Source organism: Narcine bancroftii, chromosome 8, assembly GCF_036971445.1.
Source record: "Narcine bancroftii isolate sNarBan1 chromosome 8, sNarBan1.hap1, whole genome shotgun sequence".
In the NCBI taxonomy this organism is placed as follows: domain Eukaryota; kingdom Metazoa; phylum Chordata; class Chondrichthyes; order Torpediniformes; family Narcinidae; genus Narcine; species Narcine bancroftii.
Window position 1 is genome coordinate 26,093,750 of NC_091476.1, and position 14,813 is coordinate 26,108,562.

A 14,813-nucleotide genomic window follows, 5' to 3' on the forward strand; every position below is an offset into this window, starting at 1 on the left:
ATCCAATTAACACCTTTTGCTCTATACTTTTCTTTCTTTTAATTCAGGTGCTTGCCTGCTTTTTATTTCAGGCCCAAAATGCCAGTTATATATCTTTACGTCTTATGGATGCTGCAAGGCCTGCTGAGTTTCTCCAGCATTTCTTTTTTATTGACTTGGTCAATAATATAACTAATATTACATATTAGTTACTTGTATAATGCAATACAGAATTGTGACAAGAGTATTTAGAGGTGGTTTGGGAGAAATTGTTAGAACAACTTGCACACACACATTTTAAAACACAAAATATTTGCAGGACTTCTGCAGATTGCTTTTTGCAGGAGGTAACAAAGTATGGACAGCAGCTTGCCTGGGAGAGCATGTGATCTTTGCAGGCAGAGGAAAAGTGTTTTGCTCTCAGGGAGGGAGGGTGTGAAACGGAGAGGAGAAAGACAGAAATCAGTTCCAGAAGGACAACTGGCAAACTTTGGAAGACTGCCTGGTCAAAGGAGAAGATTGGCAATCGGAAAGATGACCTGAAAGAAAGAGGATCATCTGGAGAACCCTGAAGGGGGAATGTTTCACCAGCAAGACTGATTGAGAAGGAATCAGTTGCGGATGTCCTGGAAAAGGAATCTCTCTGAAGACCAACAAGAACCCTCCTGAGTGGTAACCATTTGCCTGTTAAGCACCAAAGACTGGTGAACTTTGTTAATGCTAACTTCTGTGCACAGTACAAGAATTGCCTGCAACCAGTGAGATTGGACTGTGAACCAAATAACTTTTCTAATCTTAAATATACATTACACAAACTTGCGCTTAGTATTAGAGGTGGGGGGGGGGGGATAAAATAGTTAGGTAGGTTAAGTAAATTCATAGTAAAAAGTTAAAATTTAATTGTTTTCTTGTTCAAATACAGTGAAAAACTACTTTTGTTTAAGTAACCCTGTGTTGTGGTGCATATCTATTGCTGCTGGTTTTGGGGGTCCTCTGGACTCTGTAACTGAATATGAATTGTAAGTGATTTATACATTGTCTTGTATACAATGCTTGAATAAAGTAGAAATTCCCTTATAAAAACTTAACCTCATATTCCAGTATTAGAGCATATTCATTGTTGGTTATCTAATTGAACTAATCTCTTCTACTTATAATGGAAAATTAAAGAAAAGGAACAGAGTCTCGGCTCCCTTACATCAGACAGGAAACCCCCAGATCACCCCCACCTATGTATTCAAATTGAGATAATGGTCCACGAAAGGGCCCCATATCTTGTCAAATCCAGTCTTGATCTCCCCCTAATTTTATATCTAATTTTCTTCAAACTCTAGCAAGACAAAATGTCCTGTACCCCTCCAGAATGTTCTGTACCCCTCCACCATTTCTGTGTTTTTATTACAATCACAGAATCTGAAGCTTGGTATTGACTCTCATTGAACTGCCAAATTTGGTAAGCTCAAGAACAAAGGAACATGATCAGGAAAAAGCCATTTGGTCCTGGAACCTGCTCGTTCGTTCAATTAAATATTGGCCTCAACAGCACTCCAACCACATTTTTTTAAAAATTCCTCACATATCTCTGTCTTTCAATCTGTCCTGTCCAGTAGTTCCCCACTCTCCTTTCCCTCGTGTACCCTCCACCCTTCACCTTATGCACATTAAACCTTTTTTTCACGTCTTCTAATTCTTCATCTCCTCAGTGGCAGCTGTTTCCCCCTCTTTTACTGAAATCTGTGCTGTCTCTATTGGCATTTCATTGCCTTCCGTATAGATCTATTTTTTTTCAGGTATATAGGAGCAGTTGTGAGGTATCTTGGAAGTTGAACCTTTATGAGCTATTCAATCTGAGATAGGCAGAAATATTAGTGGCTATTCATCTTGAAAATATGTATTGGTAAAGAGATGCAATTGATTGAGATGATTTAAGCACTGTTAATAATCACTGTTCAGTTTTGGGAAAAAAAACTGGCTGGCAGATTGAAGAGCATTGTCAACTCATTTTCTAACTGCAGACATTTACCTTGTTGACACACAGCTTCTGCTAGCTTTTTTGATTTCCTTAGTTGCGATGACTGAATCTCAGAAAAATGGGCAAGTGTTTTCAGTTCCCACTTTATGATAAACCACAGATTGGTTGGTTTTATGAATCGAAGGATTACTTCATGGTGGAGCTCTGCAAACAAAAGAAAAATGTATATATTAGACACCTTGTCTTGAACAATCAAAGATAATGTTACAGCAAAAATTGTCTACTTTTATCTGTCCTGTTTTATTTGGTATTTCTTTGCTGCATATATTTGCTATAAGATAAAGATTGAACAGACAATCAATTTCCAAGCCTTTGACAGTTTCTCTCTTGAGCTGGAGGAAAATGAAGCCACTATTTCTCCTACAGAACAAATTCAAATTTGCTGATAAATAAAGGAGGAGGAACAGGAGCAGACTTCATGGGCATGTGGCCTCAGGTCCAAGATTCTGTATTTTAAATTTGATTAAATCATGACTGATCGGAGCTTGGCTTCAACTCCCATTTTCCTGCTTGCTGTGTGGTTTATCTATTTAATTGGCAACAAATCTCAAACATATGAACCTGTTTAATCAAAAGTGAATGCTCCAGCTTTATGCTTGGATTCTTGGATCGCCGCTCAAAGCTGCTGGAGGATTTGTAACCGTAATGATTTTACCAGGGAATAGAAAGCAAGTTTCTTTTTCTTAATCTCAGTTTTGTTCAATTTTTTTTTAGTCAAATCAAGACATTTATTTATATTTTGTACCATGCTCGCATGGTAAAGATGAGATAGCATTTCTCCAGGACCACAGGGAATATTTACATAAATATGTTAGAATAGGTTAAACACATTGAAATATTAAAATATTAAGATGAATACATGGTATCCTATCCATAAATGTTCTGTGAGTTCAGGACTCTGCTGGATTTGGGGAGGGGTGGAGCTATTGCCCAATCTGGATGTAAGGGCCCTAGTGCTGCAGAACCTCCTACCAGATGGCAGAAGAGAGAACATTTTACATGAGGGATGTGTGGGGTCCTTCGTAATGTTTATTGCCTTTCGCCTGCATCGAGTGTTGTAGAAGTCCTTCATGATGGGAAGAGAGCCCCCAATGATATTTTCCACTGACTTCACTATCCTCTGCAAGTTCTTGTGGTCCGTGGAGGTACAGCTTCCAAACAATGCAGTTGCATAGGATGCTTTTGATACATCCTCTGAGAAATGTAGTGAGGATGGAGGGAGGGAGATGAACTTTCCTCAGCCTTCACAGGAAGAAGAGGTGCTGGTGGGCTTTCTTGGCTATGGAGCTTGTGTTAAGGATTCTCCACCAAGTGCACTCCAAGGATACTCTTCATGACCTCAATGGTGGAGCCCTGGACCTTCTTGATGTCGACAACCATCTCTTGTTTTTTTTAACGTTCTGATACAGGTTGTTGGCTGTGCACCAGTCCGTGAGCGACTGCACCTTATTTCTGTACGCTGACTCGTCATTTTACTGATCATGCCCACCATGGTCGTGTCGTCAGCGAACTTGATGATGTGGTTAGAGCTGTATTTAGCTGCACCGTCGTGGGTCAGCAGAGTGAACAGCAGTGGACTCAGCACACAGTCCATGGGGCCCCCTGTGCTCTGTTTGATGGTTTTGGAGGTGCTCTTTACCAATCTGGACTGTTTGTTAGTCAATCTAGCTAATATTTACATTTATTTTTATTTGTTTAATTTGTGTTAATTAGTTTTACATGTTAAATATTGACGATCAAGGATATTTAAATCCATTAAATCCTTTACAACTGGCAGTGTTGAGGGTGTAACTGGTTAATTAAGCCCTGATAAATACCATATTTGACCTACTCCCACCTTTTTTCAATAAAATTATCATCTTATCCCATACAGGTTCTTATCCTTTTATCCGAGATCCTTGAGACTGGACACTTCTTGGTATTAAGATTATTCCAGATTATGGAATTAAAATGGCAGCAATACAGATTCATATAAAACATAAGCCCTTTTTATGGAATGATGCCACATTGAAGCTGTCTTCATGACCCCTAATCCCCCCTGAAGCTGGGAACTGCAGAGCAGTTCTAGCTGCGTGGGGGAAATTGATCCCGCATTAAAACAAAAAGCGGCTCACCCCGCCGGGCTCCGCCGCACCCATGTCTGCTTCCTTTCGGCCTGGCTCGGCTGCCGTTGGGCTGCTTCCCATCATCTGGTCCCTCTGCACTGGCTTGGCTGCTGGGTGGCTTCCCATCACCTGCTCCTCCCTCAGGCCCTGCTCTTTCTGCTGCTCGGGCTTGGCTGCTCCCCGGCATTCCCTTGGTTTCTCTCCCACCAGTATCACCTTCTCCTCAGCTCACTTCTCTTTTCCTTTCTCCCAGGCTGTGTAGCTCAGTGCCCAGGTCCTTTTGCCTTTTAGCCATGGCGGCTTGGTGAGCTCTGATTCTCCTTGCTCCCGCTCGGTCTCCATGCTCTTCAAGCCGCATTCTCTCCCCACTCGCCGACCCAGTCACACTGCTGCTTTCTCCTTCCTTGCCCGCCTGAGCCATGTTCTCTCCTCACTCGCTGCCCATCGCATTGTTGTTCTCTCCTCGCTCGCTCGCCCGCCTGAGTCACGCTGCTGCTCTCTCGTCACCCAAACTGCATTCTCTCCTCACTTGCTTGCTGAGTTGCATTCTTTCCTTGCTCGACCCCCCTCCCCAAGCCACGATCTCTCTTCGCTCTCTCTAGAACACCTGAAAATACACTGTACATGCAGTTTTAAAAAAAAAGTTCTGTTTTTGGAGGTTTACGGAATCACGGCTAAAGGGATAAGGACCTGTATTTGATTTAGCTGGAATAATAGATGCTTGACCAGTCACTTGGACATGCTTTATCATTTTTGAATGAAATATAAAACAGGTTTTTTTAAAGAAATTGTAATTCTGGCACTGGTTTTTCATTTACAGCAGGCTCTTATGAAAGCTGTTTATCACTACCAACTCAGACTCCAGGATCCTATTTATTCCCATAATCTTTTGAAAGTTTAAGGTAATTAAAAATCAATGATCCCAACTTTTTCTGGTGTTTTATTATATTTCTGGATTCTAAGAGAACCGAGCGATTTTGGGCAGTACAAGAACATGGCACCAAAGAAGATCAGTCTCACTGATAATGAATGGCCAAGCAGGTTTGAAAGGCTAGATAGTCCGGTCCTACTCAATTTTTAATGCTCTTACTTGAGTGTCAGCGTAGCATTCAAGCTCAAGAACTTGAAGTCTTCTGACTTTTGGGCCATTTGCTACCACATGAGTCATAACTGAAATGAGATATAGATGGATCTCAACACCAGAATTCTTTCTACATGAAAAGCTTGATAAGAATATAGATTTTAAATCCTATATTTTCTGTCCAATCCTCTTGTAAAAATTGAATATACCTTGTATTGAAAACCATTCTGTGAAATTACTCTGTACACAAGGTAACAATATGGACAATGTAACAGATTACTTTAAATAATATTTCAAAATTTGTAAACTAAATAAATACTGGATGTTGTATTCAAATTTTTGTCACTCTTTTATATTTGATTTTGTTAGAAAATAGCCATTTGGCGATCTCGACAGAAGGAAATAGATGCTAAGCACTTTCTCATTATGCTAATTTGAATCACTGCTGGGTAAAATCATTTTAAAGAGCATTGCAAGTTTTTGATTTTTTTTTAAATTTGAAAGTCATGTGAACAAGATTTATATTTCTGCTGTACAAAGTTACAAATCAGTAGCTGCAATAAGAACTTCTCTGTGTGCACCAAAAAAAGTCACCCGAGGTATCTCCAAGACAATCAGAAACAGAATTGCCTTCTCTGCAGGAGTTGAAATGACAATCTGGAAAATGCTGAGCTACTCACATTTTTCTAATCTTTGTTGTGATCATGTAATGGCCTGCTGTTCCTAATGAACTGATTAGAAATGCCACCAGAGACCAAGATAATGGATTTCCTTGCACTAAACTAAGCTGATTGTTAATTTTGTAAAAATAATTTAAAATAAAGGTGATAATTTGTACTCATTGGCTAAATTAAATTATGACATTGTATGTTTGCATGATACTGAAAACAGTTGTGCTCTTATAATATGGTCTTTTATTCTGTATGTAGAATGTAACTGTGTTCAAATATTTTGAGCAGTGTGAATGTCTGATACCATCTTCCATACTTACATTTAAATACCATTGTTATCATGCTGCTGTATAAGTAACTGCACATTTTAAAAGTTAACCCTCAATGTGAAGAAATGCCTACACTATAATTCAGAACTATTAATGTTCTGTTTTCTTTTGGTTCGACAGGAAATGTAGATCCATTAAGATCTTGTAATATTTGTAACATTAAGATTGACAGTAGAGGAACAGAACAAAATATTGCAAGAGGTGTAAACTTACTGGATTGTTTTATTTGCATGCCAGTAGTGAAACTCAGGTCAATTAAACAATTTTAAATTCACACTGCAGGGTTGCTTTGTGCACGATGTGGTTTCACTTTTGATGACACACTTATGCAGAGCCTCTTATTTCCCCCGCCCCGAAGTCCATTCACATTAATTAGAACTTACTTATCTACCACGTTACTGATCTCTACAGTTGTATAATAATCTTGCTTCACGGCCCCAATCTATTTAAATGGCAAAGAGATTTCAGCAGTTGGTGAATACAATATCTGAGCCCTCAAATAAATTCAGATTGAAGAATTCTAAATGAAGCATACAAAATCTAAACCAATGACTGTAAATGTAAATATGCCCATCATGCCTAAGAAAATCTGTGACTAATTTACCAACATATTCACTAATGTCTTCAACATCTCACTCCAGCAGGGCGTGCCACCCACCTGTTTCAATCGTACCAAGGCCAAGAAGTGTGTGATAATGTGCATAAATGACCAGTAGAACTCACTTTAACAGGGATGAAGTATTTTGAAAGGGTGACGTTGAAGCATATGAGCTTCTGTCTGAGTGGTTTCATAGATCTGTTCCAATGAGCCTATTGCAGCAACAGGTCTATGGCAGATGCCATCTCACTGGCTCTACACAAAGCCTTAGAACACCTGGACAGCAAACTACAGTTTGGCTTTTAGCACCACATCACCTCAAAACTGACCAGCAAACTCCAAGACTTGGGATTCAACACCCCACTGTGTAATTGGATCCTGGATTTTCTCACTTCCAGATCATGATCAGTGAGGATTAGTAAAAACATCTCCAAAATCTCCATCCATACTGGAACGTCACAGGGCTGCGATCTTAGTCCCTGCTCTACTTGCTTTACACCTATGGATGGGTGGCTCGATATGCAAATTTGCTGATTATACCATGGTAGTGGGTTCTATTTAAAAAAAAGGACAGTGAGTCAGCATGCAGAAGGGAATGGTGCATCAACAACAACCTCGCAATAAATGTCACCAAAACCAAGGAGTTGATTGTTGACTTCAGGAAGGGAAAACCAGAGATAAACAATCCAGTGATCATAGGGACTCAGAGGTGGAGAGGGTGAGCAAATTTAAGTTTTTGGGAGCCACGATCTCGGAGGATCTTTCCTGGACCCAACACACGTGGTAACGTGAAGAAAGCACGAAAGTGCCTCTACTTCCTCGGGAATTTGCGGAGGTTTGGTATGACATCAGAAACCCTGGCAAATTTCTACAGATGTGTTGTGGAAAGTGTGCTAACCAACTGCAACATTGTCTGATATCGGGACACCAATACCTGGGAGCATAAAGCCCTGCAAAAGGTAGTGGACCCAGCTCAGGACTTCACAAGCAAAACCCTCCCTTCCATGAAGAACATCCATGGGGAACGCTGTCGTTGGAGAGCAGCAGCAATCATCAAGCACATCACCTACCAATGCTTTGTTCTCACTGCTGCCATCAGGAAAGAGGTATAGGTGCCACAAGACTCACACCACCAGGTTCAGGAACAGTTCTCCTCAACAACAAACTCCATCAGGAACTCATTTAAGGACTCTTGCACTTTGTGCAATATAGAGAGGAAAAAAACCATAAGTTTATTTCCGTTTATTTATTTGTTTACATGTTACACAGTTTTGTTTTGTACTACCTATAAGTGGTAATTTTGCCTTGCCCACAGGAAAAAGAATCTCAGGGTTGTATGTAATCTCATGTGTACTCTGACAATAAATCTGACATGTACCACCTGGAGTTCAGTTCTGTGATTAAAAATGCATAGAAATGCTGGAAGAACTCAGCCGGTATTGCAGATTTTCTGTGATGTAGGTTTTGTTCCTCATTTCTATGTTCCCAATGGGCCATTACACGCTTCATCAAATTGGGAAACTGTCCCATTGTTTGGTGACACCAGATTGAGGAATATGCCAGGCCCTCGCACATCAGCTCAGGCTTGAGTACAGTTTTGTCGTGTCTGTTCATCCATGTTATCTCAAGAATGCTCAGTTTTAAGTTGCTTCTGAATAATTTCCATCAGAGAATCGGTTGTGGAGACAATTGTGTAAGTTAAGATGCAGTTTCCTGTTTCCACTAAAAAAAATTTGAAAAGTGCAAACATAAGTAAGCATTTTTTGAGTTATGATTTTCTATAAGGTGGTTAGGCTATTTTATAGAATCTGATTCCTCTCATCTGCCACCCTTCCCCCACCACCCCACCCTCTCTCCTGCATTGAGTGAGGCAATTATGACAGCAGCAGCAAGAAAACCAGAAGAGATCAGAGTAGCAGTTTTAGATCATCTAAAATGTTCACATACATGAGAAGCAAATATTGTCACAATAGCATGGGGCTGCTTTATAAATAATGTAGGAAATGGCAAAGCTGGCGTGCAAACTTAAGCAAACGGCAGATGACAAATAGTTAATTGGGATCAATAGGTATCTGAATGGAATTTAAAAATATCTGGATAAAATAGATAAGACATGGACGTGCAAAATAACTGATGTGATGTCTATATATTCCACGATTCCATTGGAGAAATAAATGTACCCTTCGCCTTAGTTGCCCTTTATACTCATGAGACTTTAATTTCTGTGCACAACCAAGAGCTGAATGTGTAATAAATTTCAATGAATACTGCCTTGTCAAGCAGCCAAACCACTATTTGACATTATTCATAAACTATCTTAAACTTTGATGTATCATTCAATCGTTTGAGGGTATTATAATGCAGTAATTCATTTCCGCTTTTTGACAAGCAAAATAGATTTATTAAAAAATTTTAAACCTCTTGATTATATTATTTGCCATTTTTCCAGAAAATCTGTTTGATATTTGTATAAATGTGATCCTATTTTTGAAAGAATGGTGGCCAGCTAAAATTTCTGTCCTGGGTGTTTGCTGTGACTATAGTAGAGTGCTGACCATCCTCAACATCCATTGGAGCGCTTTCATCCCTAACGTCGAAGTACTCGAGATGGCAGAGGTCGACAGCATCGAGTCCACGCTGCTGAAGATCCAGGCACGCTGGATGGGTCACGTCTCCAGAATGGAGGACCATCGCCTTCCCAAGATCCTGTTATATGGCGAGCTCTCCACTGGCCACCGTGACAGAGGTGCACCAAAGAAAAGGTACAAGGACTGCCTAAAGAAATCTCTTGGTGCCTGCCACATTGACCACCGCCAGTGGGCTGATGACGCCTCAAACCGTGCATCTTGGCGCCTCACAGTTTGGCGGGCAGCAACCTCCTTTGAAGAAGACCGCAGAGCCCACCTCACTGACAAAAGGCAAAGGAGGAAAAACCCAACATCCAACCCCAACCAACCAATTTTCCGCTGCAACCGTGTCTGCCTGTCCCGCATCGGACTTGTCAGCCACAAACGAGCCTGCAGCTGACGTGGACTTTTTACCCCCTCCATAAATCTTCGTCCGCGAAGCCAAGCCAAAGAAAAAGAAGTAGAGTGCTGACCATCAGTGAACAGTCATCTCCATATTCCTCTCATTTTGATTTTCTTGTTGCTAGTCTGACTGCTTTCTTCTTACATTTGTAATAGGGCAGTCTTAATATTGCATGGGGATGTGACTGGGAATTCAAATTGTTAGTATATTTGCTGCCACACAGATTTTTCAGCCACTTGAAACAAAGTACAATTCAAGTTCCTATTTATTGATGGAGTACATACATGACATTATATACAACTCTGAGATTCTTTTTCCTGCGGGTCAGACACAATTTTAACTCAGCAGTGTAAACTGTACTCAAGAAAAACTGCACTAAAAGAAAAAAATGTAAACAAATAAAGAAATGTAAACAAACTGTGCAAGACAGAAAAAGATATTCAGTAATAAATAATGTGCAAAGAAAGAGTGCTTAATGACTTCCTAGTTGAATTTGTTGAGGAGTCTGATGGTGGATTGGTAGCAACTGTTTCTGAACCTGGTGGTATGAGTCTTATGGCACTGATACCGCTTTCCTGATGGCAGTAGCGAGAACAGAACATGTCCTGGCTGATGTGGATCCTTGATGGTTGCTGCTTCTCATTGATGGCAGCGTTCCATGTCGATGTCCTCAAAGGTGTGGAGAGTTTTGACTGATGTCCTGGACTATGTCCACTACCTTTCAGCTCAGGGGTGATGATGTCCCCATACCAGACTGTGATTTAGCCCGTCAACACACTTTCCACTATACATCTATAGATGTACGCCAAGGTTTCCAATGTCATCCCAAACCTTTGCAAACTCCTGGGGAAATAGAGGTGTTGATGTGCTTTCTTCATGATGGTATGTTGGGTCCAGGAAAGATCTCTGAAATAGTGACTCCCAGGAATTTAAATTTGCTTTCCATCTTCAGTTCTGGTTCCCCCAATAATCATTGGATCAAACACTTCTTGGTCTTGGTGACATTAAGTGAGAGGTTGTTACTACACCATTCAGCTAGGTTTTCAATCTCCTTCTTGTATGCTAACACATTACCCCTTTTTTGACAGCCCACTACTGTGGTATGGTCATCATATTGGTAAACGGTGTTGCCCTATAATGAGCCACACAATCATAGGTGTAAAGTGAGTAGAGCACGGGGCTAAGTACACGGCCCTGTGGTGCTCTGGTCTGATGGAGTTCTAGAGATGAGGATCCAATTACATGGTGGGGTATTGAGGTTCTGGTCTTGGAGTTGACTGATCAGTTTTGAGGGGATAATGGTGTTGAATGCCAAACTGTAGATACACACCACGAGTTAGCCACAGAAACAGGATGACAGATTACAGTTTGCCAAGAAATATTTAAAAGAACCTGCAGAAATCTGGAAAAAGGTCTTATGGTCAGAAGAGACCAAGATTAACCTGTATCAGAGTGATGGCAAGAGCAAAGTGTTGAGGAATAAAGGAACTGCCTAAGATCAAAAGCATATCACCTTTGCCATGTTTTGCATCTTGCAGCATACCCTCTATATTTCTCTTCATTAAGTCTCTGTAGACAGTAGTCATTAACATATCCACACCTGCCTTCTGAAGATTGTTTCTGATCTGTTGGATGTACATTTGGAGATTTGTCTTCAATGTGATGTGTTCTTCTGTCATCAACAGTGGAGGTCTTCATTGGAATACCAATCCCTTTGCGATTACTGAGCTCACCAGTATGCTTTTTCTTAATGATGTTCCAAAATATTGATTTTGGTAATCCTAAGGTTTGGGTGATGTCTCTTACTATTTTATTCTTGTTGTTCAGCCTTATAATGGCTTCTTTGACTTTAATTGGCACAACTCTAATCCACATGTTGAAAAATGGCAACTACAGACTCCAAATGTGATCAATAGTTTAGAAGCAAGCCTATTCATCACTTTATGTTCACTGATGTATATTACAACTGCTCCACTCTGGCTCGAACTAGTGGTGTGGGGATAGAGGGACAGAGATAACAGGGAAATTGACCCAAAGAACTGATCTTTGAAATTCACTTGAAAGAACAAATTTTGATTGAAAAAGAAGAAATGTACTTTTTAAATAAAAAAAATCTACTTAGCATTCACAACATGCAATATTTCTTCTGTTCTTTGTCAGCAGAACATTACAGAAAGCTAGCCTCAGACTCCAGCCCACTGGGGATGTCATTATCAGACCCGACAGCCTGGGCCACAGCCATGGACAACTTGGGAATGGGACCAATGGGAATGACTGGACAGTCACTTATGCCAGGTATGCATTTTGTCTGACAAAAACTGAAAAAGCTACAAATACTGAGCAGATCATGTACCTGTGGGGAGAGAAACAGTCGATGTTTCAGGTCGGAGACCCTTAAATCAGAACTGAAAAGGGAGCATCATACTTTCTGAGTGTTTTTATTAACTTGAAGAACTCTCCCTGTACCTTTCCCAATTATATCTCTCTTGATCATTTCTAATTGCTAATATTCTAAGAAACTTCCCCACTTTCTAAAAACAAAATGTATTACAGAAAAATATTTTGAATCAACTACTAATGTTAAAATTTTAAATGGTGATTTGCAAAATCTTTTATTGAATGTTTAAAATTTTAACAGATTTTGATTAGTAATAAGAGTTTTCTCTATGAATATAAATGTGTGTCTATTTTGAATATACAGTAGCTGTGAATTGTCTTTAATTTTAAAGCAGTTTTAAGATTAGTTGGGAAAATGTAGCATTAATTTTTTCATACTTGGTGTGCTTTAAAATCTTTTATAGATAGGGTGTATGAAAGGAATATATGTGAGCCAAGAGTGGCCTCAACTTTTTTTCCCCCAATGCAGTGCTTTTGCCGATCTTGCAAGGGAAGTTTGTACACTCTGTAGGAGCTTATTTATCCTGCTTTTTGAGCTGATTCAGTTTATCAGGGTAATTGTGGATGCACTTTTCCTTGATTCCCAGTTAAAATTGATTAAATAAAAATTTGTACAAAATGGCTCCTCCAACATGTACACCTGAAATCATTTAAAATCATAGATTTATAACACAGAAGGAGGCTACTAAATCCTTTCTGTATTTGCCATAAAGAGCTAACCAATGTAATCCTACCTTCCAGCACGAGTCCACAGTCCTGCAGGCCACCCTTGAAGTACTTTTTTAAATGTGATGCAGTCTTCAGGTCGTCAGCTGCAGTCTCTCTAACTAATTTTTCCATTTTCCTAATTACTTCAATTCTATTATTTTGTATAGCTGAGGGAGATCAAATACCATATTTCCAAGTTTAGTACTGATATTAAACTAGATGGGTTTGTTCATATGGAGAAATATATTAGTGTAGTTTAAGATCCTAGAATGTTTTTACCCAACAATACCTTCACCATTAATTGTTAGCAGTTCAAGAAATTCATCCAAATGCTCTTAATTGATGAGCAGAGAGGGGAATTGCTTGCTGGCCTTATCACTGATTCTCACAAATTGAGAATAAGAAACATTTAAAATTCAAGCAGAAAATAAAATATAAGAATTTGCAAACAAAAAGCATATTCCAACCTTTATGCTGTAATTGTGGAGATGTGCACATTTAAAATGCTGAATTTTTACATACTGTTTGGAAATAGACTACTAATAAAATTGGAAAAGTACCTTATTGCTGCTATGATGTGTTTTCACACACACTTTAATTCAAACAAATGTGACTGAAATTGCAAACTTCTGTGGAATTGTTAATGCAAAATGTTGAGATGTCACTGGAATTGATTTACATTCAAAGAAAGAAGTAACTTAAGCACAGACATTTTCATTCTAGTTTAAGCATGATTTAAATCACCAGATGTGGACTTATAAACATTTGAATTTCCGTCTGCCGCGGAAGCTGTGAGGGATGGGTAGTCATGTGGCAGGAAAGAACATAAAATCTTGCATTGGAACTCAATGATGAAAGTTGAACCTTCAGTTCATATATTTCTGTTTACTTTCCATTTTTGCAAAATCCTTCAATATGGATATTAAGTTTTGACATATTTGCAATGGGGGAAAAAAAACAATATCTCAAGAGGTTTCAAGAAGAAACAAAACTGGTTCATATCAACAGATCTTGGCAAGTTATTGGACATGGATGAGGTAATAAAAATGTGGTAAAGTAGGTTATACAGAGCTCGTACTTGTCACTGTTCACTGTAAACAACAGTAAAGGGAAGGCAGCACTCTAATTTTACTGAAAATACGGTCTTAGTCAATGAGAAGACAACCCATTGGGAAGTTGTGTTAAAATGCATCAACCTTCTGAATTATTTTCTTCAACAAATTGTCAAAGGGACTGCATTTAATTATGAAATCCCAACTCATTTGGTCTCAACTTTTTTTTTGCCATTTAAAACAAAATTTAAATAATCTCTGATTTCATCCTTTGGCTTTGCAATGTAAACTGAAAAGGCTTGAAATAAAAAGAAGTTATAGTAAGGTATCTTTCATTATTCTGAAAAGATCATGAAATGTACCACTGAAGTGCTTAATAGAAACTGGATTGATCCACGGTGAAAAGGGCTCTAGTTTTATTTTTCATTTTAGAAAGGTAACAAGTTTTTGTGACTGTGTGTGATTCAACATACAACTGAATTAATGAAGGTCAGCATGACCTTTATAAATGTCACAATTCCTTGGTGTCTTAAGCTTTGGAATTTAATATTGCTCGCTTTTGCAGGGAGTCATGTGTAATAGTCAAATTAAATGTAAACTAAAGATTACTTTTCAAAAGAATCTCCTCTCGTTTCTTACCATATGTGGCATATCATTGTTAAATGTTCTTGAAACCAATTTAATAAAAGACGTTTAAAGAATTCTTGTGGGTATTTCATTTCCTTCCTTCCTATTGTAATGGATTTATGTTAATCTTTAATTTAATGTTAAACTACTGATATATTTCTCATATATAAAAATGTCTTCGTGAAGTAAATTATAGAGTTAAAA

The 14,813-nt window shown here is 39.0% G+C and overlaps 1 protein-coding gene across 15 annotated transcripts in view; it reads left to right on the plus strand.

Annotated features, from left to right (window-relative positions):
• LOC138740517 (ecto-NOX disulfide-thiol exchanger 2-like) overlaps window positions 1-14,813 on the plus strand; it is a 107,080-nt gene that overhangs the window by 48,447 nt on the left and 43,820 nt on the right. For 11 of the 15 annotated variants that reach the window (XR_011342971.1, XR_011342970.1, XM_069893287.1 and 8 more), the window contains one exon: window positions 11,986-12,120. The exons of 1 other annotated variant lie outside the window; for it this stretch is intronic. Coding sequence is in view for 12 of the 14 variants with exons in the window: in XM_069893287.1 (XP_069749388.1) it covers window positions 11,986-12,120 (135 nt within the window). In the remaining 2 variants the exon portion in view is untranslated. Of the gene's footprint in view, window positions 1-4,936; window positions 5,019-11,985; window positions 12,121-14,813 lie in introns of all 15 variants that reach the window. 3 more of the 15 variants (XM_069893285.1, XM_069893296.1, XM_069893295.1) reach the window with 2 other exon arrangements.